Below are 25,151 nucleotides of genomic sequence, written 5' to 3' on the forward strand. Positions count from 1 at the left end.
ATTCTTTGCATAAAAAACGTTTTGTGAATGGAGAAAAATCCTTGATTGAATACTTCTATAAATTGCCTCCTTTTAGGACAATTATGTAACAAGTCAATACCCTTATTTGTGTATGTTTAACATGCATTTATGCTGCAATCAATGTCTTAATTAGTATAATTTGATAATCGATTGTGTAACTTTTCGTCAGATAAACAACACCATAAACGATTAAATCATTTTTTTCAAACTTTATTCATAAGATATGAAGATAATTACGCAAAAATGTTCAGATAAATTGAGACTAGAATATGCATATGTTAAAAAGTGACAATGATACGCAGAAAACTGAAAAGCGTGGAAAGGAACAAATACTGTTATTGCAACAATTGAAAATTAACGGTTTCTAAACATCAAAAAATGTATAAAAATTCTTTAAAACAACACAATTTAATAATTCATCTTCCTCTTTTTATAAAAAAGAGTACAAATATCCATGCTTCAAACAAATGGTAATCAGACAGTTTCCTTATCGTAAGACATTGAAATACCCAAATCAAACACAGAAAGTTTTTAAAACGGTAACTCATTGCCAGACCTAAAGTGCCTAGTTATCAATTATTAACAATGCTAGAATTGAGATTAATTTTAGATTTTTTCTTTGCAGCTGCAAATTTCTCTTTATATGTATAACAATTATAAAAAATGCCGAAATTAGAAGATAAAGCTGCAATAGGCATTGCAATTAATAATAATCCAATCAGAGCAGTCATAGATGCCACCAAATACCCTAAAGCGGTTTTTGGATAGTGGTCTCCATACCCAACAGTTGATATGGTAACAACAGCCCACCAAATGCTAATCAATATGTTGGGAAAAGTTTCTGTATTCTCAAACTCGACCCAAAACATCCCAGACCCAAATATCGTGGAAAAAATTGTAAAAACTATGAAAAGGAGTGCTATTATTTTCCAGCTTTTCTTAAAACATAGTTTTAAAATCTTCATTTCTGCGGTTGTTTCAGCTAAGCGTAAAAGTCTTAGAATTCTAAGGGAGTATAAAAATCCCAAAATCATCAAGAGTTTATCTACCGCTATATCTTTGATGATCACACTCGGGTTTCTGTCAGCAAAACTAATAAAAAATGAGATAACAACAGATAAGAGCTCTATGATATTGAGGATGGATAAAATGAATGCTTTCTTCTGATGGGTAATAATAAATCGTAAAAATAGGTCAAACAAAAGAAAAAAATTAGAAACAGTTTCCAGGATCACATGGTGCAAAGGAACAACTTTTGTATATAATACTGTGCGCTTTGGGTTACTGAAGATAAAATTGTATGTATAATTGTCTGGTATTGCAGACACGAAATTCACTGTTTGAATGCAAAAGGTAGCACACAACTGCAGTCACTGTGAAGATCGCCACAAAACATAACCATATCTAAGGAAAAACAGGTACAGGCATTCAAAAAAATTATTTCACTTGTTTGAACATCAGGGGGAAAATGTCTAAAAAAGAGATTATTCATGTATAATAATATGTATTATTCGATTACTTTCAAATCAAAACATAACGATGTTTTTGGACAAAATAGAAAACAAAAATAAAATGATGTGATAACGTGAAAAGTATATCCTAAAATATTAGATATGCAGAATCTGATGTATGCTCTTACTAAAATCCACTTTAAACAAATTCAAAATCCTTAAAAGCAATACATATGGAATACAGGATTTACCATCTTAAATAAATTGCCACCAGTAACTATTTATGACATATCGAAACAGCAGTTGAACAACAACTTGAGAAATACGGATGGTCCCAATGATATGTACTGTATTTGTATTAGTGTATATGCAAATCACTTCACAAGTTTGGCTATTTTACTGTGAAGTGAGCAAGGACATAACTAAAATAAAATCTATTACATTAAACATTGATAAATTGATATTTCGGACATAATTATAATGTCTGTAATTGTAAAAGAATCGATCAATATTGCTTTATGAACACATGAATGTTTATGGTCCGATTATCTAAAAGTAATATAGGAATATATGTCTGCACTTTTTTAAATCTGATTTTATGATTTATTTTTTTTAGACAGAATTATGACAAAAAATTACCTTCCCAAGTAAACTGGAACATGGATCCACCAATGCTTTGTTGAGAGTTTCTCTGAGTTCTTGGAATTATTTACCTTTAAAATATTTTCTCTCTCCTACTATTGGACAAACACCACGTGTCAAACATTCCTCCATTTCCTCTATCGCTTCATAGCTAGACATATTATCATTGTACAATACCTCGTAACAGCATTTGGGTACAGCCTCTAATGGGATCATCCAGAACTCTATTTCTTCTCTAGCCTCGAGTGCACATACGCCCTTTGGAAGATGCAAATTTCTACCAGATAAATAATCCAAAATATGATGGAATATTGCAGGGTTTCTATCTACAAAGTAACTACCGTCCGGCTTGACCTCTACTCGACCATCTTTGATGAGAAAGTCCATATACTCTCTAACTGCTTCAGAGCCTGTTATAAAATCAGTTCCCCGCAAACTGATACGAAAATGGTTAGACATGATACGTTTGCCTTAGATGATGAAGTGTAATTAAAATATCCTGAATACACATCTACTGTTTTTATTTAGATAATGACAAGGTCGAAATGACACTCCGCTAATTGTCTTTCAGACTAACAATATCTTGATATCCTGAAGCAAGTGGTCACACAAAGCAATAATCAATAATTTATAAAAAAAAAAAAAAATCAATTCTAGTACAATAACAGCATTTATAATTATGGTATCTATTCATCAGGGTTGAATGCAACAAATCTTTACCTTAGGTATATGCTGGCTCACTTTAAAGGTTTGCGATGTGATTTTTGAGTCGTTCATTTACCCTGTTCCTAGTTTGTAGTAAGTCTTTAATAATAATGAAATTCCATTAATTGTATGATAATGAATTTTCAAAACAATAATTTTATCGAGATGTGAAGTTTTTCGTAGAAATTTAAATAAATAAATAATAAATCTATACACTGAAAATAACAGAAAAATGATTTTCGAGGTTTTCTAACACACACAACCAATTTTTGAAATATGATACATAAATATTATATGTCCATAAAGTAACTACACTCTCTGGCTTGACCTCTGCTCAACCATCTCTTATAAGACAATCCATGTACTCCCTGACTGATTCAAAGGCCGATATGAATTCAGTATCCAGCAAACTAATACAAAAAATAGTTAGCCATAATATATATGACTAAGCCGATAAATCTAGGTATTATCCTAGGAATACATCTGGGGTCTTTAAGTTTATGGTCGATGTCGGTAGCTCCATGATTTAAACAAACCTTAATCTCCGATTGAGGATGCTCGCATATAATTATGACGATTCATGAGCTTTTTGTTCGTGAAAGGAAGGTGTTTACCTCTTTATGTCCATGTTAAACTTTATTAAACTTTGATACCCCATTTTAAGGGTTTACGGAGGACAGAGGATAGGCAACAGAAACTCTTCTACCAGAAAAGCTCAATTTAGCCTTTGCTCAGGTGAGCTGAAATGTAAAATATCTGAATGCAAAAATAAAATACCAAAAAAGAACATAACAAAAGAATAACAATGATTTTTTTTTTAAATTCCACATCAGTTCAAGAATACTACATTTCTTTTTTAACATGTTATTTGCATTCAGCAGCAGTTTATTGATCTAAAATTAAAATGCTTGATCCAAATTCATTTTAATGCAATGCTGTGAAATCAATTTTTATAATTTGTTGGGTTTAATTTTCGTTGTTTCGTGGTATGAAGAGACACAAAATTTATGTCTTCCACGAAACGTATAATTTTAAATACAGAACAACTCAACACTTCTTCAACCAAGAAACCAGGTCTCCACAAACCTATAATTTTTTTCTCAAACTACAAAAATTTGTCCCCATATTGAAATGAAGTGATTTTACTTATTTTTTGTTTTTACCTTTAGATGTTTCAATACCTCGGACCCGGTTTCCAAAGATCATACATAAGTAGTTTATGAGCAACTCCAGTATTTTTTATTATGAACTTCAGAGTACCTGTAAGTAGAATCTAATTCTTTTTAAACAAATATAATTTTTAATTGACCGATCACACAATATCAGAATTTCCGAGTCCTCTTTTGTTTCGCCTGTAGAGCAGAGCAATAATTAGGGATCACTTTACCCGGTTTTTGTCTGTCCTTCTGTCGACTTCTCTCTGTTACTAGTAGTTTGCATGTCCGTCTGTAAAAACCTATATCTTGGGAACTGTAAGAGGAAGGGATTTTATAAATTGCTCGTTTATTACTTAGCACAATGGCTTTTGTAAAATACCAGGGTCAGATCTTGATCTTTGAACTAGACCTGAACTAAGTTTAAAAATTGTCCATAGTACCGACATACATATTTTGAACCTTTGAGGGGAAGATGTTATGTTTTGGCATGTGCTCTGTTTGTCAAAAGATGGTGAAAAAATACAATGTAATTGTCCTCGATCCCGACATTTTACTACTTTTCAAGGATACTCATTACCATTAATTTAACAAGTCTTTTAAGGTTTTTTTTTTTTTTTTAATTTTGAGAGGTATCTACTGTATTTGAAATAAATAAATCACTTAAAATTATAAAATTTAATGATAATTTCGTTAGGATTTTTAGGTATAGCTTTAAGGGTTCAGGAAGCAAATTTCTATTTGATTGTCATATTAGATTTATGATAAATATTATTGTATCGCAGTCTTACTTTCCCTGAATTATTTTTTCCTTTGTAGGTAGCAAATGCTTGAGCTATAATTATAGTAGTATACAAATAAATAATTAACACCACTTATCTTTATCAAGATGTGCTTTCTATCTTTAACGATTATATAGCAGGCGACACACAATATACTGAAGAAGCTGTAGTTTATGACGTCATAAACCTGGTCTTTATTTTATCATGAATGGCTGTATAATAAATGCTGAAAAGTAATATATTCTGATGATGTTGATTTTGAAACAAAGACTTAAGAGAACTTTCAAAAAATCTGAAATTATACAAAATTTGTAATTTCAAATTTTTATAAGTAATCTAGAGTTTGTTGTTTGTTTGTTTGTTTTTTTTTTTTTTAGATTTATTTACACTATTCTTGAATATGTGAACTGTATTTCTGAAGTTTCTCCTTCACAGCAGTTAATATCTTTAATCTATCTAAAGATAGGGTATTGGTAGAAAATTAACTGGACCTTGCAAAGCATCATTCTTTGCAATAATTTTATAAAGTTTTGGAATACAGAATAGGTAAATCAAGTTCACTTGCCTAAGATGTTTAAAATGTTTTCAAATGACTTGACTGGGATGTGAAAAATATTTGAAAATACACGAAGCCATTAAATGCTGGATACAGAAAAGATTTGCAAACATAATTGGAGCCTTATTCATGTAGCAAAATGCATTTGGAAATGTCGATGCATTTTTTTAAAATTTTCTTACAAAGGCTTAATAAATAAAAACAAGCATTCTGAAAGTATTGCATTAGCAATACAAGTCCCCTACCGGCAAGTGTAATCTGGTTCCTGTTAAAAATTAAAATGCCATAATTCCGTCAAAAATCAATGAAGAGGAACGAAATGCAAACTTGATCTATAACTCATCAAGGTAAAGTCAAATACTAAAAATCAGCTCAATATCTGCAAGCGTTTAGAAAATAATTGCGGAAAACTCTGAAAAATTGAAAAGGTCGTAATTCCGTCAAAAATCATTGAAGCGGAACGAAATGCAAACTTGATCTGCAACTCATTAAGATACACTCACATACCAAAAATCAGCTCAATATCTGCAAGCGTTTAGAAAAAATCGCGGAAAACCAAGTGGGACAGACTGACAGACAGAAAAACAGACAGCTAGACAGACAGAGGGACAGCTAGACAGACAGACAGACAGACTCAGAGGAAACCTATAGTCCCCTCCGGTTTCACCGGTAGGGGACTAAAACACGTTACTTATCATAGGAAGTAAGTAAGGTAATTTTTTAATTATGTCATAACTCAAAATGCTTTGGTTATGGGGAATTTTAATGTTTTATAAAATGATTACCACAGCATTTTTATTATGATTTATGAATTTATGATTTATTCAGTTTATCATTACAAAATTATTTAAGTATGGGAAATGCATTAGTGTCACAAAGAATAACTAGTTTGTATGAAATACGATAACAATACAACTAGTTTTTTTTTGTCTAGCTTTAAGCACGGATATAAAAATAGCAATCGTTATTAAGCTTTATATAAATTAAGATAAAATCGTATATCAAAACCATTTTAAATTGTATAGGATTGGCCATACATATGTTTTGCATAATATAAATACTAGAAACTCGTCACAGACATCTAGCTGTGCAACATGTAATCTCCATCTCTTGGGATGTCAGTGCGTTTTGTAGAAAAGCAAACAAAATGTGAAATTAAAATGATATATAATTCTATAGATATTTACATGAACTCTACAATAAATAAAAGATAAAAGATGCACTAGGCCCTATTGTTAGAGAAAAGCTGTCAGTGAAATATGTGCATCAATTTATAATAGTATTATTTGTGTCGTTTGTTGTGTTAGTAACTTTTTTGTATTGATATGATTTATATCCTTAGTTTAGGTAGTTTATATAACTTGTTTCATGACGCGATGTTGGTTTGTAAATCCCTGTAATGAAGTATCTTGTTCTCTTCGGATTGTCGATTCTGATTTCTAATGCCTTGAGTTTTGAAAACTCTATTGAAAACCATGAAAAAGAAAAAAGGTAAATTGTTTTCAACTTGAAATTTCTTTAAATTTTTAAACAAAAATTTCACAAATATTGAAATGAACAATATTATTTTTTTTTTTGCTTTTAGGTCTATATTTGGATACTGCTATCCGTCCACTGGATTGAGAAGATCAAAATGTACATCAAGAGCAAAGTGGGTAACAACTTATTACAGAGCATGTGGATGGTTATGGAGAAGGCGTTGCAAAACTGGAACTAAGTAAATAATTTTTGTCTCATTTTTGATTCCTGGAATACTTAAATTTATTTTCAATAGATGAATAACATCTTATTGTAGAGTTTTCTTCCTGTCTGTGCTATAATTTATTTTTTCAACTCCAGTAAGTGACCTTCAGAAAGATGACCTTATATTGTAAATCACAATTCATTCACAAAAACTTAATTTTAGCATAATTGGGCAAGACCATCTGCTCGCGAAATTTTCATTCTCGCATATGTTTTTATTATAACGGATTAAATTCAACAATAACCACTGGCCCTTTTCACAATAAATCTTAAGTTTATGCGTAAGATTTCAACTTAAGAATCATAAGTGCTTTTCAAGAACGCATTCGTAGCAGATTAACTTTAAGATTTTACTTACGACAGACTTTGTCCCTAGCAACGATCTCATTTTGCTTTTTAATCCTTAAAAATGGATGAAAATAAAAATAAAGCTAGGTTTTCAACACTTGTCAGCGAAACAAATATTATTGAAAGCAAATTTCGAATGCAATCGATTGTAAAGCAAGGAAGTTGAAATCTGACCTCACAATCAAAGGTCTGACAGTACAAGTAGGTCATACAAAGATCTTAAGTGAAACTGCCTTCATAAATATTTTGTAGTATATTTCATTTATTTTTTGATAATAATTATGGAAAAAATATGCTTTTGTAGCTTGCGTAAACAAGTTTAATAAAACTGTACTTTTGGTTTTATCGGTTATATTTTTACAATAAAATCGGTTCTAAAATACTTACAAGAAGGTAAAACTCTCGTAAAGTTGCGACAAAATTTACACTATGAATGTCGTAAGAATTTTTGTGAAAAGGAATGAACTCGTAAAATTTCTTTTACAGTGGAAATTTCTCGTAAGAAATTTTTCGCAAAAACGTCTACAGAATTCGTTAAAAGTTGGATCGCTAGTAAATACAATATGACTTTCTCGCGAAAATAAGGTATCGCAAAAAATGGTGATCTGCAGTACTTATACAATATGTCATTTACATTTTAGTCGAGCAGATCTATTTTTCAACACAATATTTCGTAAAGTGAAATTTCTTAGCATTAACAATTTTGAATAAACAACTCTTGTTGGTTTTGCTTTTTCACAGGTATTGGTGGAAAACAACTTATTATTTCTGCAACATTAGATGTCGAGGTAAGGAACAACTTCAACCATACTTTAATAATGAAAAACTGATAATTTGCTTCTAGGAGACATGCAAAAGGACGAAGGCTTTCAGTTTACTTACAAATTTGTTTACAGCTCTCTCTCTCTCTCTCTCTCTCTCTCTTGCATAAATTCTATTTATGTCATAAGACATTTTAAAATTGTAAAATAGTTTAAGAGCAAAAGCAGAACAGAAAAAATGCTCAAGTAAAATGGATGTACTAATGGAAATACTGTATATTTGTGTTCTAGTTAACGGGGGTTGGAGTAGATGGAGTTCTTGGGGAGGATGGGGATCCTGTTCTGGGAACGCATGCATTGGTCAGCAGCAAAGACAAAGATGGAGGCGATGTACCAATCCAACACCGAAAAATGGGGGACGAAGATGTTATGGAACCTCTAGGCAGACATCATCCAAACCATGTTTGCGAAAGGGTGATTTAATATTTAACTTTTTGATTGATAGAGAGATTATTTGTTGTTGTATGTCCCTAGATTATTTCACTTACATGAGGCGTCATCGGATGCCGGCGAGGGGCTTCAAATATAGACCTTTATTACTCACACGATACTCAGGGCCACTGTGCAGGGAGGGTTTTTTTTTTAGGGTGGCAACGCCTGCCTTAACACAAAGCTTCAGGATTTAAGGTCACAGCCGAAAAACCGAAAAAATCGCAACTTCCGCTTCAAGCTGCCGAGAGCTTGGCGAAGGAAAAGTTCCCCTATTTTTTTTTTTTTTTTTTTTTATAGATTCAGTTTTATATATATATAAAAAAAAAAACAAAAAAAAAAAAAACAATAAACATTCAATATGGAATATCTAACGTTATAAATTCTTATTCTATATATATATATATATATATATATATATATATATATATATATATATATATATATATATATATATATTGGATGAATAACATATAAGAGAATTAATGGATTAAATGTTACTGTTGTATTTAATGACAATTACTCCTTATTTTCTTATGAGACATGCAGTTTTCGTAAGAAAACCTCCCATTTGTTTTAGATACTTCCTATTATCCGCCAGAGATTTCAATTGTGGTAGGTTTTAGCTTACTTGAGCTAGAAGATTAAGTGACTTATTTTAATCAAAGATTTTTTTTGCTAGTGTGTGTCTATATATACACTATATGTAAATCTCTATGTATGTCCATAGTAAACCTAGCTGTCAATACTTCATCTCTTTCACAAGATTCATTTTCATTTTATTTGATAGTCAATGGAAGGTGGAGTTCGTGGAGATCTTGGCAAAAATCTGGTTCATGTTCAAGGACATGTGGACAAGGGTCAATATTAACCACAAGAGAGAGAACATGCTCCAACCCAAGACCAAGGTGTGGTGGACGATACTGCTATGGAGCACCTAAACAGTATTCCTTGAAAACTTGCTTTCTGAGACACTGTAAAGGTACAATGTGCAAGAAAATCAATTAATTTGGCTTAAACTTTTTCTTAGTGATCTTAGATCTGTGTGCATGAAATTCAGTAATATACAATATAAGGACGCTTACATTGTAATAAATTTATTCATAATCAGGATTTAGAGAAGTCAGTTTTGAACCAATTATTGGCACTGTTTATACAGGCATCATTTAACGTGAAGCGAGTTTGAATCATTAAATACTTAAAAATTACTCAGATTTTGAAATTGATAAAGAGATGTTTTGTTTATATTTTAAGTAAACGGAGGATGGGGCCCTTGGCATTCATGGAGTAAATACAATACATGTTCAAAAACATGCGGAACTGGTAAAAGAATAAGGTATAGGGAAAGAAACTGCAACAATCCCGTCCCAAAATACGGTGGACGTACATGCCTTGGGAAGAATAGAGAAAGGGACTCAGCCCTATGTAACACTCAACACTGTCCACGTAAGAAATATATATTTAAGAAATGAATTAATTTTTTGAAGATTCATGAGGACATGAACTACGACGCTTCACGCCGGCATATTTCATGAAGCGCGTTAGCGCTTCATGATAAATATGCCGGCGTGAAGCGTTGTAGTTCATGTACCTCATGAATCTTCAAAAATTAAATTCATTTCTTATATTTACATCATTTTTCTGATGATTTGGCACAAATAACGCCACTCAACTATCATTTTTAAAGCAAAACAGTTTGCACTATAGTTTTGACGTCAGGTAAGGTATTATGACGTAACAATGGAGATATTCATGCCCGTGCATGGTAGTTCATGAGAAAATGAACTGTATTCTTATTTGTAAAGAATTATAGGGGAAAATTATTGGAAATGTAAATATTTAACAATGAATGGAATTAATTGATAATCATTATTCCACTTAGCAAAGAACCTTCATAATGGAATGAATTTTATTACTTTTAATTTTCTACCTGGGAAAAAAGCAACCAAAGTACTTCTATTTTTAGCAATGTGTGTAATAGTTCCATCTTTATTCATATTTCATGATATAATATCGTCACTGATGTTGCTTTGTATTCATTATAACTGCAATTTGATAGCTATAGGTTCAGGAGGTGTAAGAAACAAGCGGGATTAATATAAGCATGTCGATTTGTTTCTCAATCCCTCATCTATTGTAATTTTGTCAATTTGTCAATAAAATATTGTTTAAAAGATCCAAATTTATTTTTGCTCTTATGACGAACAATGCTTTAAATAGGATAAGGAGAATGGTTAATGTTGATAGTGAAATTTTAATTCTATTGATTTAATAACTCACTTACTAATTGCATTTGTGGTAACCTCAGAATTGCTATCTGGTATACAAAGTACAATGTTATGAAAGACATGCTTATTAGCTACACATATTATGTGAATTTGATCAGTCTCCACATATTTCTGTTAATTGAATTTTGTAACAAATACACCCTGTGTAAATTATCGTTGCATTTTTATGCATTTAAAAAGCAATAATAAAGTTTAACTAAAAAGTTTAACTGAAATTTATAATATTTACTTGACACTCAATAAATCAAGATTATTTTTTGTCATATATAATTTGGTTGACACATATCAAAAGTATTAAAATTTGAGATTAATTTGTTTTTAAGGAAACGGGGGATGGGGCTCTTGGCAAACGTGGAGTAAATATGATGCATGTTCAAAATCATGTGGATCAGGGAAAAGAGCTAGGCATAGAGAGAGATTTTGTAATAAACCTGCCCCAAGGTATGGGGGATCCGCATGTCATGGGAGGAATAAGGAAATAGAGTCATCCTTATGCAACGTCAAACAATGTCCAGGTAAAATAGGTATTTGTGTTTACTCACTAAACAAAAGATTAAGTTGAAAAGTAGTTATTTAAAAGAAAAAAACATTTATTATAAGTTTTTGCTTCAGCCTTGATAAATAGGATGCTTCAAAATAACTTCACTCTTTGGTATCACGAGGTCTGTAAGGAAATATTTTTACTATTTAGTGAATGGTAAATGGAGTGAATGGGGTAATTGGGGTCACTTCCGGCACTGTTCAGAGACGTGTGGTCATGGTGTAAGGTATCGTTACCGGTACAGGGAATGTAACAATCCAGAACCAGAGCACGGCGGAAAGAAATGTCCCGGATCATTGAAGGATGAAGAATTCAAACGCTGTCTCCTTCGAGTTTGTCCAAGTAAAACAATGAAATTTAAAATCTAATATTTACTTAAACAGCAAACAATGAGAAACAGCATTAGCAGTTGAGCTAATTTGTCAATATTTTTAATATCATACAGTTATAGACTGGGTATGAAGGTAACACATGATTTGTTGGAATTGAAGGTGAAAATGTTGTCCGAGGTCGTGGAACAAGTGTAAACATTTTCACCTTCAGGTCTAGCAAATCATATGTTGCCGGAATCCAAATATATAATGAAACATGGAGATAATGAACAGTTATCAAGCTCAAAAGTCCATTGAAACAACACAAATCGGGAGCAGAGCAAATAAGGTCCACTAAAAACATCATAGATGGGATCAGATGCCATAGAGGAGTAAGCATCTCTTGTCAACCGGTCACACCCACAGTGTGCTCTTGTTTTGTTATTCTCTTCACTTTAAACACTAGAGTGAAGACTTGTGGACAGATGTAATTAATATACATACATCTATAAACAATAACTTTATGATCAATATTTTGGCTTTAACAAAAAAAAAAAAATAAATTATAAAAAAGTCATATCAAAAAACATAATTTTTTAATAAAACATGATTTTTTGTCTGTTGGAGGAAACGTGACTCCAACTTTCAAATTACATACGCTCTAAACTTGGCTATTTCCGTGTCGCCGATATTGAACGACTACTTATTAGTTGTGATGTTTTTATGCTGGGCTGATAGAGCAGTCAAATATATTGAAATTGTTAGACTGATGTGAAAAACATTTAATTTGTTGGACTTTATACCGATATTAGAAATATAGAAAGATATTCAAAAGGGCATAACAAATTGAATACTTTCGTGTGGTATACCTGTACTCACAATGTATTGTGCACAACCTTCATGGCCTGGGAATGTACAAATCATTGTAGCTCATATTCCCCTTTTTCAGAGGATCAAGGAAATTCCAAGAACTCAAATGCAAACACATATTTTACTAAAGCACAAAAAGCAAAGGACTTTTCCTTGACGCCCGACTCTGGATTAAACAAAACAGAAAACTCGTCTTCCGATTCAACTAAAAATAAAGATGTTGGTAAGAGGAAGAGTAAAATTAGTTATAAGCTTGAATTATGAATATTCCCAATCCAATTATTAATATGGAAAGTGATTGCATACTTATTGCATACTTATTTTTCAGATTTGTTGACAAACAATATCCATTTAAAGATAAACGAAACGTTCGGCGAATTAAAAACCAACGGATCAATGAATGAATCTAGATTTAAACTACCTACAGCTCAAAATAATACAAAAGAACCTTCATAACTGGAGCATCAACACAGGAGGATAGTAAAGAAAGCTGGATCTGTAACATGTTTGCTCGAAATAAAAATTCAAACTGCATTGTAAAAAGTTTTATCTATTATATAAATATTATAAGGATGAATATAGTGTATATAGACAATGACTCACTATATAGAAAGTACTCTTTGCGTAAAAGTTGAATCTGAATTGAATAACAATTGCCTTGCATACTGAAACCTCTTCAGTGGTAAAATTACATCTATACTTATAAATTAATAAATTTTGTAAATAAACTCCGAAACGGGTGCACCAGAGTTCTTACTAACTCCTCTAAGAATACACTAGATAAAAGATGATGTCCGTAAACTATATTTAGATTTCACTCGCATAGTTAATATCGTACATTAAATTAAAAGTCTACCCTCATTTTCTATAAACAGCCATGAAATAGCAAAAACATGAGTACGGTGGCGTTTCCGGTTGGCGGATCTAAGTTACTGGCAATTTTTAATGACACTGACAATAAGCAATCGTTTATTTATTTCATAAAACGTCATCACTGAATTATTCAATCAAAACTTAATTTAAATGATATAAAAGAAATAAGTTGTGATACCCGATTAAAAAGGGAAATGTGCAAATTATTTTCGTAGTTCACCGATCTTAATATTGACGGAAGCTTCTAGAACATCATATATAGCATCGAGCCCGATGTTAAAAAAAAAAAAAAACGAGGCTATTATGCTACATTAACATAAAAAAGCTTTTGTGTGAATGGTCATTGAAATAATGATAAATCATTGATAACACTATAAGTTTTGAATATATTTATATATCGAAAGACTATTACATATATGTAGTAGGTTTTCCTAATAAATTTATCGGTAAAATCCTCACTGAGAGCATTGTGGCAACGAACCCAAAGTACAATTTGTACTTCGTAATAAACTTGCTAACATGAAAAGAGAAAATTAATGAATAAGGTATTGTTCAAATACAATGAAAGCTGTAAAATTTTGTGCTTTAATTACATTTCGGTTATTTTTCTGAATACAGTCCTTTGTATCAAATACTCGGCCTATTCAGAGGGCGTTAAAAGCTAATATTTACAAGGGTACTTGAGTCTTGGTTTATAAACACGTATGTACCTTATTGATACATGTATGTAAAAAAAGTAAAATACATTTTTTACATATCGATAAGATACATACATATTTATAAAGCAAGACCAAAGTACCAGTGAATTTTTACCCCCCCCCCCCAAAAAAAAAAAAATCAATTTATCAGTAAAATGTGCATATTCGCTGGTTTTATCCTTGAGGGAAATGAAATAAGAGCATCTGAAGTACAATATCCATAACATAGTGTAACAGGTTTCACAATAAACGCCAATTAATGAAACTGTTTTTTTTTCAAATTTTCACAAATGGGGGGGGGGGGGATTGGAAACGTACATCTACTTCATGCAGGATTTTGAACAAAGTATTTCTTCCTGCTATAAGCCTGTAGGCTATCAGTAGAAACTACAATATATTTTCTGTCGGTAGTAGTGTAAATTTAATTCCCCGCGCTTTCGCGGGATTTCATCTAGTGTAGCATAAAGTTTCCAACAATAATATTAAAACATGAAGCTGACACTTGCATTTCAAAACTGTCATAAGTACACTACAAAACTCCAACTTCGACAACAGGTGGCTGAGTAATTATAGCACTTCCATAATGTAGAGAAAGTGTCCACACTAGCTAGTAAATTAGCTACATGTGAGCAAATAAAAACTAAATCTTTATCAAATGCAAGGTGATATATATAAGTATATATATTCAATAGTGAAATACAGTGATTTATTTATTGAATGAAAGTGATATTTTTCACAGTGTAAAAGGATACCAAAATGATATTCTGTAACTGTGTTCTGTTAATGAAGTAATTAAAATGATTTCTGGCCTGTCATAAGATAGAGATAGTGACTAAACCATCTTGATAGAGACAAAAACTTTAAATTCTCCCCAAATATATTGCTAAAATCCATGTTACAATGTATTCAATCTCACAATTGCGAAGCTATGAATTCTCAACCGCTCAACTATGACGTCACAGCCAATAACACTGTGTGAAGAATACACAGGGGCAAAATTTACGAGAAATCTAAAAAAAAAAAAATGTAAGTAACAGAAAATTCAATGTTTTGTTGTTGGATATGGAATTCATTTCACTAGTGAGACATGATTTTTAAAAAATATTTTCGATCGAGCTTTGCACTCGAAAAAAAGGTCCTGTTCCACTCGTGAAATAAATTCCATATCCAACAACAAAATATAAATAATAAAAAAATTGAATATGAATATGAGATATCTATCTATCTATCTATCTATCTATCTATCTATCTATCTATCTATCTATATATATATATATATATATATATATATATATATATATATATATATATATATATATATATATATATATATATATATATATATATATATATATAAATTTCATTCTTTTCATCAATAATTAACTTGAATTGAAAAAAAATAGAATATGTAAATATTTAACAAATGCGATATACTTAAAAATACCAGAACACACCAAAAAACCATATAAAAAACATACAAACAAACAAACATACAAAACAAATCAAAAATATGAATAAACAAAAAAAGTAGCTTTGATAAAATACCAGGTCCATATTAGGAGGAATAAACATTAACAGACATCAACATGAAATTGGAAAGAAATTCGGTAATATTTAAACAATACTTACACATCATCTAAACTATCTTTTTAGAATTTTTTTCTAGTAAGGATGTGCATGTACCAAGAATGTGGATGCGCGATACCGTAACTCAAAAGACACAATTCTTTTAATGTACTCGTACACAGGAATATCTCAAAGGTATATTTAAATATATGCATGTCACAAGAAAAACAAACACATAAAACATATATATGTCAATTTTTTTTTTCAAATAATGCTTATAAAACAACAAGCAATATGTATGTTGAATACACACGTCATATACATGAGCAAAATATACCGGTATGTCCTATATGTATGAATATTTAAGAACTTTTTTAACTTTTAAAATCTGAGATGTGATCGACAGACATTCAAACTTGTGACAAACATATGTTTGAAACACAAGGTAAGTATAGTGCTATTTTTCAAGATTACAAAACAACAGACTAAAAAATACAAAACAAAACGATCAAAATATACAGTAGAAACTCATAACTAAAAGAATTCATATGTTTATACATTAAATGCCCCCTTCCACCCCGCCCAAATTAGAAATTGTTTACTCATTTTAACATTTATTTACGGATATTGTTAACAATTTGAATAATGGACGAAACGACCAGTTTAAGAACCATCTGTGACCTGTGTATGCAAATACTCACATATTCGAGAAGCTCTCTGTTCAATATGTTTCTGTAGTTTAATTGTTTTTATGGTACGGTAATAAACTTTAAGAAAATTATATATTATATTAAAGTTTGTCTGATTCCATGTTGTTTATGTCTAATTCAGTAATGGACTTGGTCTCCCCTCTCCTTCATCTGTCAATTCTCATCGTGTATTGGCTTAATCGTACACAGGCTGAAAATGAGATAGAAAATGCAAGACAGAAAAGGTAAGTTGCATTTTAAGGGAAATTTCGCAGATATTTCTTTAAAAGAAATCTTGCCACAATCTAATTTATGACAAGCCATTAAAATGTCCTTCTAATTATGACCATATAATGACATGAATATTTAACAATAAACTTCATCTGAGATAGGAAGTGATTTTTTCAAAATGTAATACACATATCTTTTTGAATGGATTGTAGATTCTGGTGCAATCCATGGACAGGGTTATATAGAACAACGTGCAAGTATTCGAAAAAAATAGGGGAAGATACTTACAGGAAATGTGGATGGTGGAATAAAAGAAGATGCAAATCTGGAACCAAGTAAGTGACTATACGTGTTTGTCGTGTTCGGAACGGTCATGGGGTTGTCCTAATGCCGTTATTAGAAAACGTTATTTAAACCATTCTCTTGTCTGATTTCAAAGGGCTTTTCAAAAGTTTAGATTGACATGCATGACAAACTTTGTTTTTTGCACATAAATCACAAAACTTCAAAACATTGATACAGGCCTCTATTTTCGGTCTCAGACTCGAATTTCAGCAATGCCACCTTCGTCTTAAACTCAAGCTTTAAAATAATACACAGTTCTTTGCATTTTTTCAATACGAATATAGCACTGCAGAAACCGGGGCTTTAAACTTTTCATATCAAGTACCAGCTAGGACAGCCTCCTGGTGGCACACATAAGTTTAATATGCTATAGTGTTATGATTCAAAGTTAATATATGAATGTATTCTCTTTGAATGGCATAACAGCAAAGTTCTACTTATATAATATACTTCCACAAAGATGGTTTAGGTAATCTCCGTAAAATTAGTTTCTCTTATTCTTAATCTCCTTAATTAAAATACGTAATTTGTCATGCATATTGAGTTTTTATTTTTTTTCTATAATTTTACAGGTACTCCTGGAAAATAACATACAACTGGTGCTATAGAAGATGCAAAGGTACGAATATGTTCCCATAAAGACAATTTTCATCCCTTTTTATGGAAATGCTTAACACATCTGTAAAAAGTGCTAAAATGTATTTTAAAAATTGCAGTTGACGGGGTTTGGGATAGTTGGAGTAGCTGGGGAGGCTGGGGAGTTTGTACCGGAGGTTATTGCAGTGGGATTCAAAAGCGATATAGGTCCAGGTCCTGTACCGAGCCGTCGCCCAAAAATGGAGGGAAACAATGTCGTGGTTCAACTGGACAATCGTCTACCCGGTCCTGTAAAGTACTCCACTCTATAGGTATTATCAGCAGCTGTTCAGGGAAACATACAGTCAATTTTTAGCTCTACTGGTCAGAGACCAGAAGAGCTTATGCGATAGTAAGGTGTCCGTCGTCCGTCCGTCTGTCTGTCTGTCTGTCTGTCCGTCCGTCTGTAAACAATTTTTCAAAATGCTACTCCTCCTACAGTTTTGGTCTGATTTCAATATAACTTGGCACACAAGTAGACTACACTAAGATACATAATTCTGTGTATCGGTTTTTGATTTTGATGAACGGTGTTGCCATGGTTACTAAAAATAGAAATTTCTGTGAAAAACATTCAAAATGCTACTCCTCCTACAGTTTTGATCTGATTTCAATATAACTTGACACACAAGTAGACTATACTAAGATGCATAATTCTGTGTATCGGTTTTCGATTTCGTTGAATGGTGTTGCCATGGTTACTAAAAATAGAAATTTCTGTGAAATACTTTCAAAATGCTACTCCTCCTACAGTTTTGATCTGATTTCAATAAAACTTGGCACACAAGTAGACTACACTAAGATGCATAAATCTGTATATCGGATTTTGATTTTGATGAATGGTGTTGCCATGGTTACTAAAAATAGAAATTTCTGTGAAAAACATTCAAAATGCTACTCCTCCTACAGTTTTGGTCTGATTTCAATATAACTTGGCACACAAGTAGACTACACTAAGATACATAATTCTGTGTATCGGTTTTTGATTTTGATGAACGGTGTTGCCATGGTTACTAAAAATAGAAATTTCTGTGAAAAACATTCAAAATGCTACTCCTCCTACAGTTTTGATCTGATTTCAATATAAATTGACACACAAGTAGACTATACTAAGATGCATAACTCTGTGTATCGGTTTTCGATTTCGTTGAATGGTGTTGCCATGGTTACTAAAAATAGAAATTTCTGTGAAATACTTTCAAAATACTACTCCTCCTACAGTTTTAGTCTGATTTCAATATAACTTGGCACACAAGTAGACTACACTAAGATGCATAAATCTGTGTAACGGATTTTGATTTTGATGAATGGTGTTGCCATGGTTACTAAAAATAGAAATTTCTGTGAAAAACATTCAAAATGCTACTCCTCCTACAGTTTTGATCTGATTTCAATATAACTTGGCACACAAGTAGACTATACTAAGATGCATAATTCTGTGTATCGGTTTTTGATTTCGATGAATGGTGTTGCCATGGTTACTAAAAATAGAAATTTCTGTGAAATACTTTCAAAATGCTACTCCTCCTACAGTTTTGATCTGATTTCAATATAACTTGGCACACAAGTAGACTATACTAAGATGCATAATTCTGTGTATCGGTTTTTGATTTCGATGAACGGTGTTGCCATGGTTACTAAAAAAGGAAATTTCTGTGAAATACTTTCAAAATGCTACTCCTCTTACAGTTTTGGTCTGATTTCAGTATAACTTGGCAAACAAGTAGACTACACTAAGATACATAATTCTTTGTATTGATTTCTGATTTCGATGAACATTGTTGCCATGGTTACTAAAAATATAAATTTCCTTGAAATACCTTCAAAATGCTACCCCTACAGTTTTGGTCTGATTTTAGTATTACTTAGCACACAAGTAAACTACACTAAGATGCATAATTCTCTGTACCAGTTTCGGATTTCGATGAACAGTGTTGCCATGGTTACTAAAAATAGAAATTTTCTTGAAATACTTTCAAAACGCTACTCCTCCTATACTTTTTGTCTGATTTCAGTATTATGTGGCATACAAGTAGACTACAGAGATACATAATTGGTGTTATTGTTTTTTGATTTTGTTGAATGATGTTTCCATGGTTACTTAAATCAAAATATCTGTAAAATTGTTTTAAAAGGCTACTCCTCCTACAGTTTTAGTCTGATATAATAATAAATCTTGCCACAAAAGAGACTAAACCAAGGATCATTATTCTATTTATTGCTGTTGCAAAGTTTCAAGTCCAAGTGCTACTTTTATCTTCCTTTATAAATACAACCAGTAGAGCTACAGTCTCGTCAGAGACTTCTGGTTTCAATACTAACATGAATCAGTTACCCAGACCATATCCTTCATTTTTATTTAGAATCTAGAACAGAGAACAAAATCTTTTCTGTAATTTCATCAATAAATTAAGTTTAGAGCCGAGTTTTGGTTTTCTATTAATATAAGGACAAGATTTATTTTCTTTACCAGTTGATGGGAATTGGGGTTCCTGGACACAGTGGAAATTGATTAGTCCGTGCTCAAGGACGTGTGACAAAGGACAGCAACAGTGGAAAAGGCAGAGAACGTGTTCCAATCCAGCCCCTAGGTGTGGTGGGAAAATCTGCCAAGGGTCCTCATATATGAACAAATATACGAAGTGTTTCCTCAAGAAATGCAAAGGTATACAGCTGTACAAGTAATATTTAAGGCTTACGTGATTTTTATTAAGGCCCTTTTGTGCATAATGATTATACAATATTGAAATTTCTCAATGTTTAAGATCAATACCATAAATCTACACCCCACAATTTGTACAGTTGACGGAGGGTGGAGCACATGGAGGAACTGGGGTGACTACAAGACATGCTCTAAAACCTGTGAGGGAGGAAAACAGTTTAGACAGAGAGTTAGGTACTGTACCAATCCTACACCGTCCAAGGATGGAAAGGTGTGCAAAGGGAAGGACAAGGAAAAAGACTACAGCATATGCAATGTTCAACATTGTCCAGGTAAATAAAATATTCAGTGTTTCTCATTTAGTTAAGGTTCATTGATACTCTCAAAAGAGAGATAACTCTCAGTAAGATAATTGGCTATCATTCCTTTATGAAAATGTCAAGTTAACATGCCTTTCCTGTCACATTTTGTCCTGCAAGGTATGCTGGAATTGTGTGCATCTTAAATCTAACTTAGATTAATTTCTGGAAAACCATAAGCGTTAAAGCAAAATTTAATATGAGAGAGAGCACTGAGCATAAGGAGGATGAATCTAAAATTCAAAACACTGGTACAGAATAGCCATTGAAATGATCTACTACTCCTTTGAACGGTGATCTCACAATGAAGGAGCACATAGAGATTAATTGTTTACCGACTGATGATTTCTATATTTTGAAATAAGTGGGTTTATTAAGATGCGTAAAATTACCACAGATACATTTTTTCAGTATTTCATAAAAAACAGTTTTGACATCTATCGTTCAAAACCACCATAAACGATAATTGTAAATTTGGAAAAAAATATATACATGTACATGTATAGATCCTGGAATATATCATGGATTTATTTTAATTCATGGACTTTAAAATAAAAAGAGGACAAAATTTAGTTTTCTAAATGAATTCAGTGTATTACATCCAGGATCCGCGCCTGGACAGCGCAGTTGGTAGAGCACCCGTCTAGTGGTTCGGGGGCCCCGGTTCGAATCCTAGTCTAGTCTGTCGCATTTTTCTCCTTTCCACTTAAATTTAGTGCGATACCATGCCCTGGAAGTGACAGGTGAAAGGCCCTTAAGGAGGGGAGGGGGGATATGGCGGTCAGACATGTTGGATCGCCGGTGGCCAGATAACTTAGCTGGTAGTGTACCTAACTAGTGATTCAGGTCTGGGTTCGAATCCTGTTCTGGACGGTTATATTTTTGTGCCCTTGGCACCATGCCCTGGAAATGACAGGTGAAAATCCTGCCAAGGATGACCCTGGGTTGGTCTCTTCAGAGGCCTTTAAGGAGAGAGGAATGTGGTAGTCAGGCAGGTTCGATCACCGGTAGCCAGGTAGCTTAGTTTGTAGAGCACCTGACTGGTGATTCAGGGGATGGAATCAATCCTGTTCTGGTCCATCGCATTTTTCTCCTTTCCCTTTAGATATTTTTTTACATAAAAATATGAAGGGCGAATGAACACTCAGCGAATAGACAGCAAACGGTAAAATAGTTCAACGTTGAGCAGAGATCTAAAAAATATTTATGAACGTTGAGATTGAGAACGCAAAATAGAGAAGTAGAACGTTTCGGGGACTGTAACAACCGCCAAACTCCAGATTATTTACTCGCAAAAGATCCAGAAATGAATATCTTTAATGTTATATATGCATGCTTCTGTTTTTTTGTAACATAACGTATGCTTCAGAGGACGGTAAATGGAGTGTCTGGGGTAGTTGGGGTCACTTCCGGCACTGCTCAGAGACATGTGGTCATGGTGTAAAGTATCGGTACCGGTACAGGGAATGTAACAATCCGGAACCAAACCACGGCGGGAAGAAATGTCCCGGATCATTGAAGGACGAAGACTTTAAAAGATGTTTTGTTCGAAAGTGTCCAAGTAAGCAAAAATAAAAAAAAAAATAAATAAAAAAAATAAAAAAAGATATCTGACTTATCACTGGCCCCAGTGTTTATTTTGGGGATTCACGTTAGGGATATTCCCCACATACGTGTCATATACCTTTCTTTAACAGAATATTATAGGCTTAATCAAAATTTTTATTCTAAGCAGAAAAGGTCACTTTTAGTAAATTGCTCTATTCTATGTTGCATTATGCGATTTTTCTTGGAATAAAAAAAGACTTAATAACTTTTTTGAATGACGATGAAATCCTCTTGGTATGTCGTATATGTGTATTAAACAGGGAAATATTTTTTTGTTTCTAAAGGTTTGATGTAGAGTAAGTAATCGAAGTTGTAGCTTAATTTAAACGTAATTTTATATAGGATATTCATCAGGATCATCCTCCGATAAAAAGCTCCAGTTTTGAGTTGCCGTGCCTTATTAACGACTCGCTCAAACTGAATTGACTGAACTACGAAATCAGATAACTCACCTGAAAACATAGACTCATTTATATTTACAAAAATAGCTTAAATAACTAGATAAAATATGGTAGAAATACATTAGTCTAATGCTCTGTTTACATCAGTGGGCTCTTGTGACGTCATAAAACCACAAAATCAAGAACGATAAGCGGGTAAGAAAAGTAACAAGTGGAAAAGTTTTCACCTTTATTTTTCAGTAGAACAAAGGCCAAAAAATATTACTGCTCGTAATTTAACATTCTTTCATATATAGCTTTAGGTTAAAAAATTAAATCCTAGTGTTAAGAATCGTTTCCTATGACCTTTCACAAAAGATTTGGCTTAGCACCCTGTTCTAATGATATTACTTCTATTTGTAGAATTACGTGTCAAAGGAAATAAAAAAGAAAACAAACGTGAAAGCAGCAAAGAAGTTACAATATCAAACAACTCCCAAGAAAGTAACTACTCCAGCCAAAAAAATTGATAAACTTTAACAGCGGAGGACGAGTTGAACTGCAATAGGCGACGAATATAAAAAATGGCTTTCTATAATTTTGAAAAGAAAAAGTCATATATATATATATATATATATATATATATATATATATATATATATATATATATATATAATATTGAATGCTAGTTTTAAGAACTAAATACATATATATGTTTTAAGAGGAAAAAGAGGAAAGACAAATATATCTTTTCAACACTTGAAGCATTAGTGTTGAATAATCTCTATTTTTATACCCTGCGCTTGAAAAGCGTGGGGAAGGGGGGGGGGGTTCGTTCGTCCGTCTGTCCGTCCATCCGTTACGCTTGGGGTACCATTTCTTATCCGTAACTCCTATACCACTGAATAAAATTTGAGGAGACTTTCCCAGAATATTACAGAGTGCCATTGTGCACCTAGATCCTATTAAACGTTTTGATTGGACATATGTTTGGGATTACCCTTAGCAAAACATGGACACTGCATTCTTTCTAATAAATGAATGCTTTATGATTGGATACTCATAGCAAAACGGAGACACTGCCACTCTTTCTGTAATATTGGGGGTACTCATCTCTCCTTCTATACCACTGAATAAAATTTAATGAGACTTTCACGGAATGTTCATTGCCTAGTGCCATTGTGCACCTCCTGTTTAACGTTTTGATCGGACACATATTTGGGGTTTCAATTAGCAAAATATGGACTTTGTCATTATACTTTTAGCGAGGAATGGGGAGTATCATTTTATGAGCCCATTTTCTAGTTTAAGTAGATAATTTGAAAAAAAAAAACCCAAAAAACAACAACAACAAAACAAACAAACATATAATTCTTCAAAGAAACCTCATCCACTTCTAGGATATACTGATTAGATCTCTATTTTTAAGAACTGATTTAATTTTCGCTTGAATAGCAGGCTTTCATGATCATATAAATCAGTTTTAAGGTATATTCTATATTATTTACATTAGTCAGAATTCAAAATTACAACATTGCAATATACATATGTAGATGTCACATCTAGTCTTTCGCGTCGTTAGGATGCACAGGTTTTCTCTTGGTGACACTACATTCAATTGATAAAGGTGATTAGAGAAAACCTGTGGGTTCCCACAATGAATCTTGCTGATTTCTATAAATCGAAATGTGATACATCAAAATACATTGTGAAGAAAATATTTACATCTACTGAATATTATTTCCTTTGTTTCTTATAAAAACCATTTTTTTTAAGGACAATCATCTTTTTTTCTTAAACCAAATGAATGAAAATTAAATTATAAGGAATGAATTTAATAGCTACTCAATTTATACGGTATAAACTGGGTTGGAACAGTTTACGCTTTTTTATAAACCGCTTCACGGTTTATAAAGCATAAACTGCCCCAACCCAGTTTATACCGTATAAAATGGGTAGCTATTAAATTCATTCCTTAAATAATACAAAATTTATCATATTTAATTTACTCTGAATGATTTTTTATAAAGATATATATATAAACAATAAAATGTCTTTGTTTGTTAGTATGGGAATTAACGTCGCAGCTATTGCTGAAAAAAATTCACATAACCCGCGTAAGCGGGTTATGTATTTTTTCTACAACAGCTGCAACATTAATTCCCGTACTAACAACCAAAGAAAGCATTTTATTGTTTAAATATACATCAATCCAAAAAGCAATAAGAAACAATCCAGAGAGGAAGAAAGAACAATCCATTATCTAACCATCATTTTTATTTGATTCTCCCTTCTTAAATAAAAATTTTATCTGACATCCCTCACAAAAAATGAATGAAAATTAAAACAAGAATACGATTTCTACAATTCATACAAAGCTTATACCTATGAACACAATTCAAATATCTAAGTTGACATTTTTTGATTTCATATACTAACAGT

General features: G+C 32.2%; 2 protein-coding genes and 1 pseudogene across 2 annotated transcripts; 2 read left to right on the forward strand and 1 right to left on the reverse strand.

Annotated features, from left to right (window-relative positions):
- Positions 1-593: 593 nt before the first annotated feature.
- On the reverse strand, positions 594-2,573 carry LOC133185004 (potassium voltage-gated channel subfamily C member 3-like; annotated as a pseudogene).
- Positions 2,574-6,710: 4,137 nt separating this feature from the next.
- Positions 6,711-13,118, forward strand: LOC133185005 (coadhesin-like). Its single transcript, XM_061320069.1, has 9 exons — positions 6,711-6,802; positions 6,897-6,962; positions 8,144-8,190; positions 8,455-8,637; positions 9,443-9,634; positions 9,907-10,098; positions 11,632-11,823; positions 12,742-12,885; positions 12,991-13,118. The coding sequence occupies exons 1-9, from the start codon at positions 6,711-6,713 to the stop codon at positions 13,116-13,118; spliced, it is 1,236 nt and encodes a 411-aa protein (XP_061176053.1).
- A 3,514-nt stretch (positions 13,119-16,632) lies between these two features.
- On the forward strand, positions 16,633-23,276 carry LOC133185006 (hemicentin-1-like). The gene is made up of 8 exons (XM_061320070.1): positions 16,633-16,733; positions 16,932-17,054; positions 17,637-17,683; positions 17,781-17,972; positions 20,174-20,365; positions 20,503-20,694; positions 22,091-22,282; positions 23,133-23,276. Exons 1-8 carry the CDS (start codon positions 16,633-16,635, stop codon positions 23,237-23,239), a joined length of 1,146 nt encoding a protein of 381 aa, XP_061176054.1. The 3' UTR covers positions 23,240-23,276.
- Positions 23,277-25,151: the final 1,875 nt, after the last annotated feature.

The sequence above is a fragment of the Saccostrea echinata genome, unplaced genomic scaffold, assembly GCF_033153115.1.
Source record: "Saccostrea echinata isolate AGI-Se365-2 ecotype Australia unplaced genomic scaffold, CSIRO_AGI_Sech_v1 ptg000012l, whole genome shotgun sequence".
NCBI lineage: Eukaryota > Metazoa > Mollusca > Bivalvia > Ostreida > Ostreidae > Saccostrea > Saccostrea echinata.

Excerpts from the sequence above, each read along its gene's own strand:
- LOC133185005 (XM_061320069.1), top strand. The coding sequence starts at position 6,711 with ATGAAGTATCTTGTTCTCTTCGGATTGTCGATTCTGATTTCTAATGCC. Across the intron at positions 6,963-8,143 it reads AAATGTACATCAAGAGCAAA|GTATTGGTGGAAAACAACTT; the intron begins GTGGGTAACAAC and ends GCTTTTTCACAG. Across the intron at positions 8,638-9,442 it reads CAAACCATGTTTGCGAAAGG|TCAATGGAAGGTGGAGTTCG; the intron begins GTGATTTAATAT and ends TTTATTTGATAG.
- LOC133185006 (XM_061320070.1), top strand. The coding sequence starts at position 16,633 with ATGGACTTGGTCTCCCCTCTCCTTCATCTGTCAATTCTCATCGTGTAT. Across the intron at positions 20,366-20,502 it reads TTTCCTCAAGAAATGCAAAG|TTGACGGAGGGTGGAGCACA; the intron begins GTATACAGCTGT and ends CAATTTGTACAG. Across the intron at positions 20,695-22,090 it reads CAATGTTCAACATTGTCCAG|AGGACGGTAAATGGAGTGTC; the intron begins GTAAATAAAATA and ends CGTATGCTTCAG.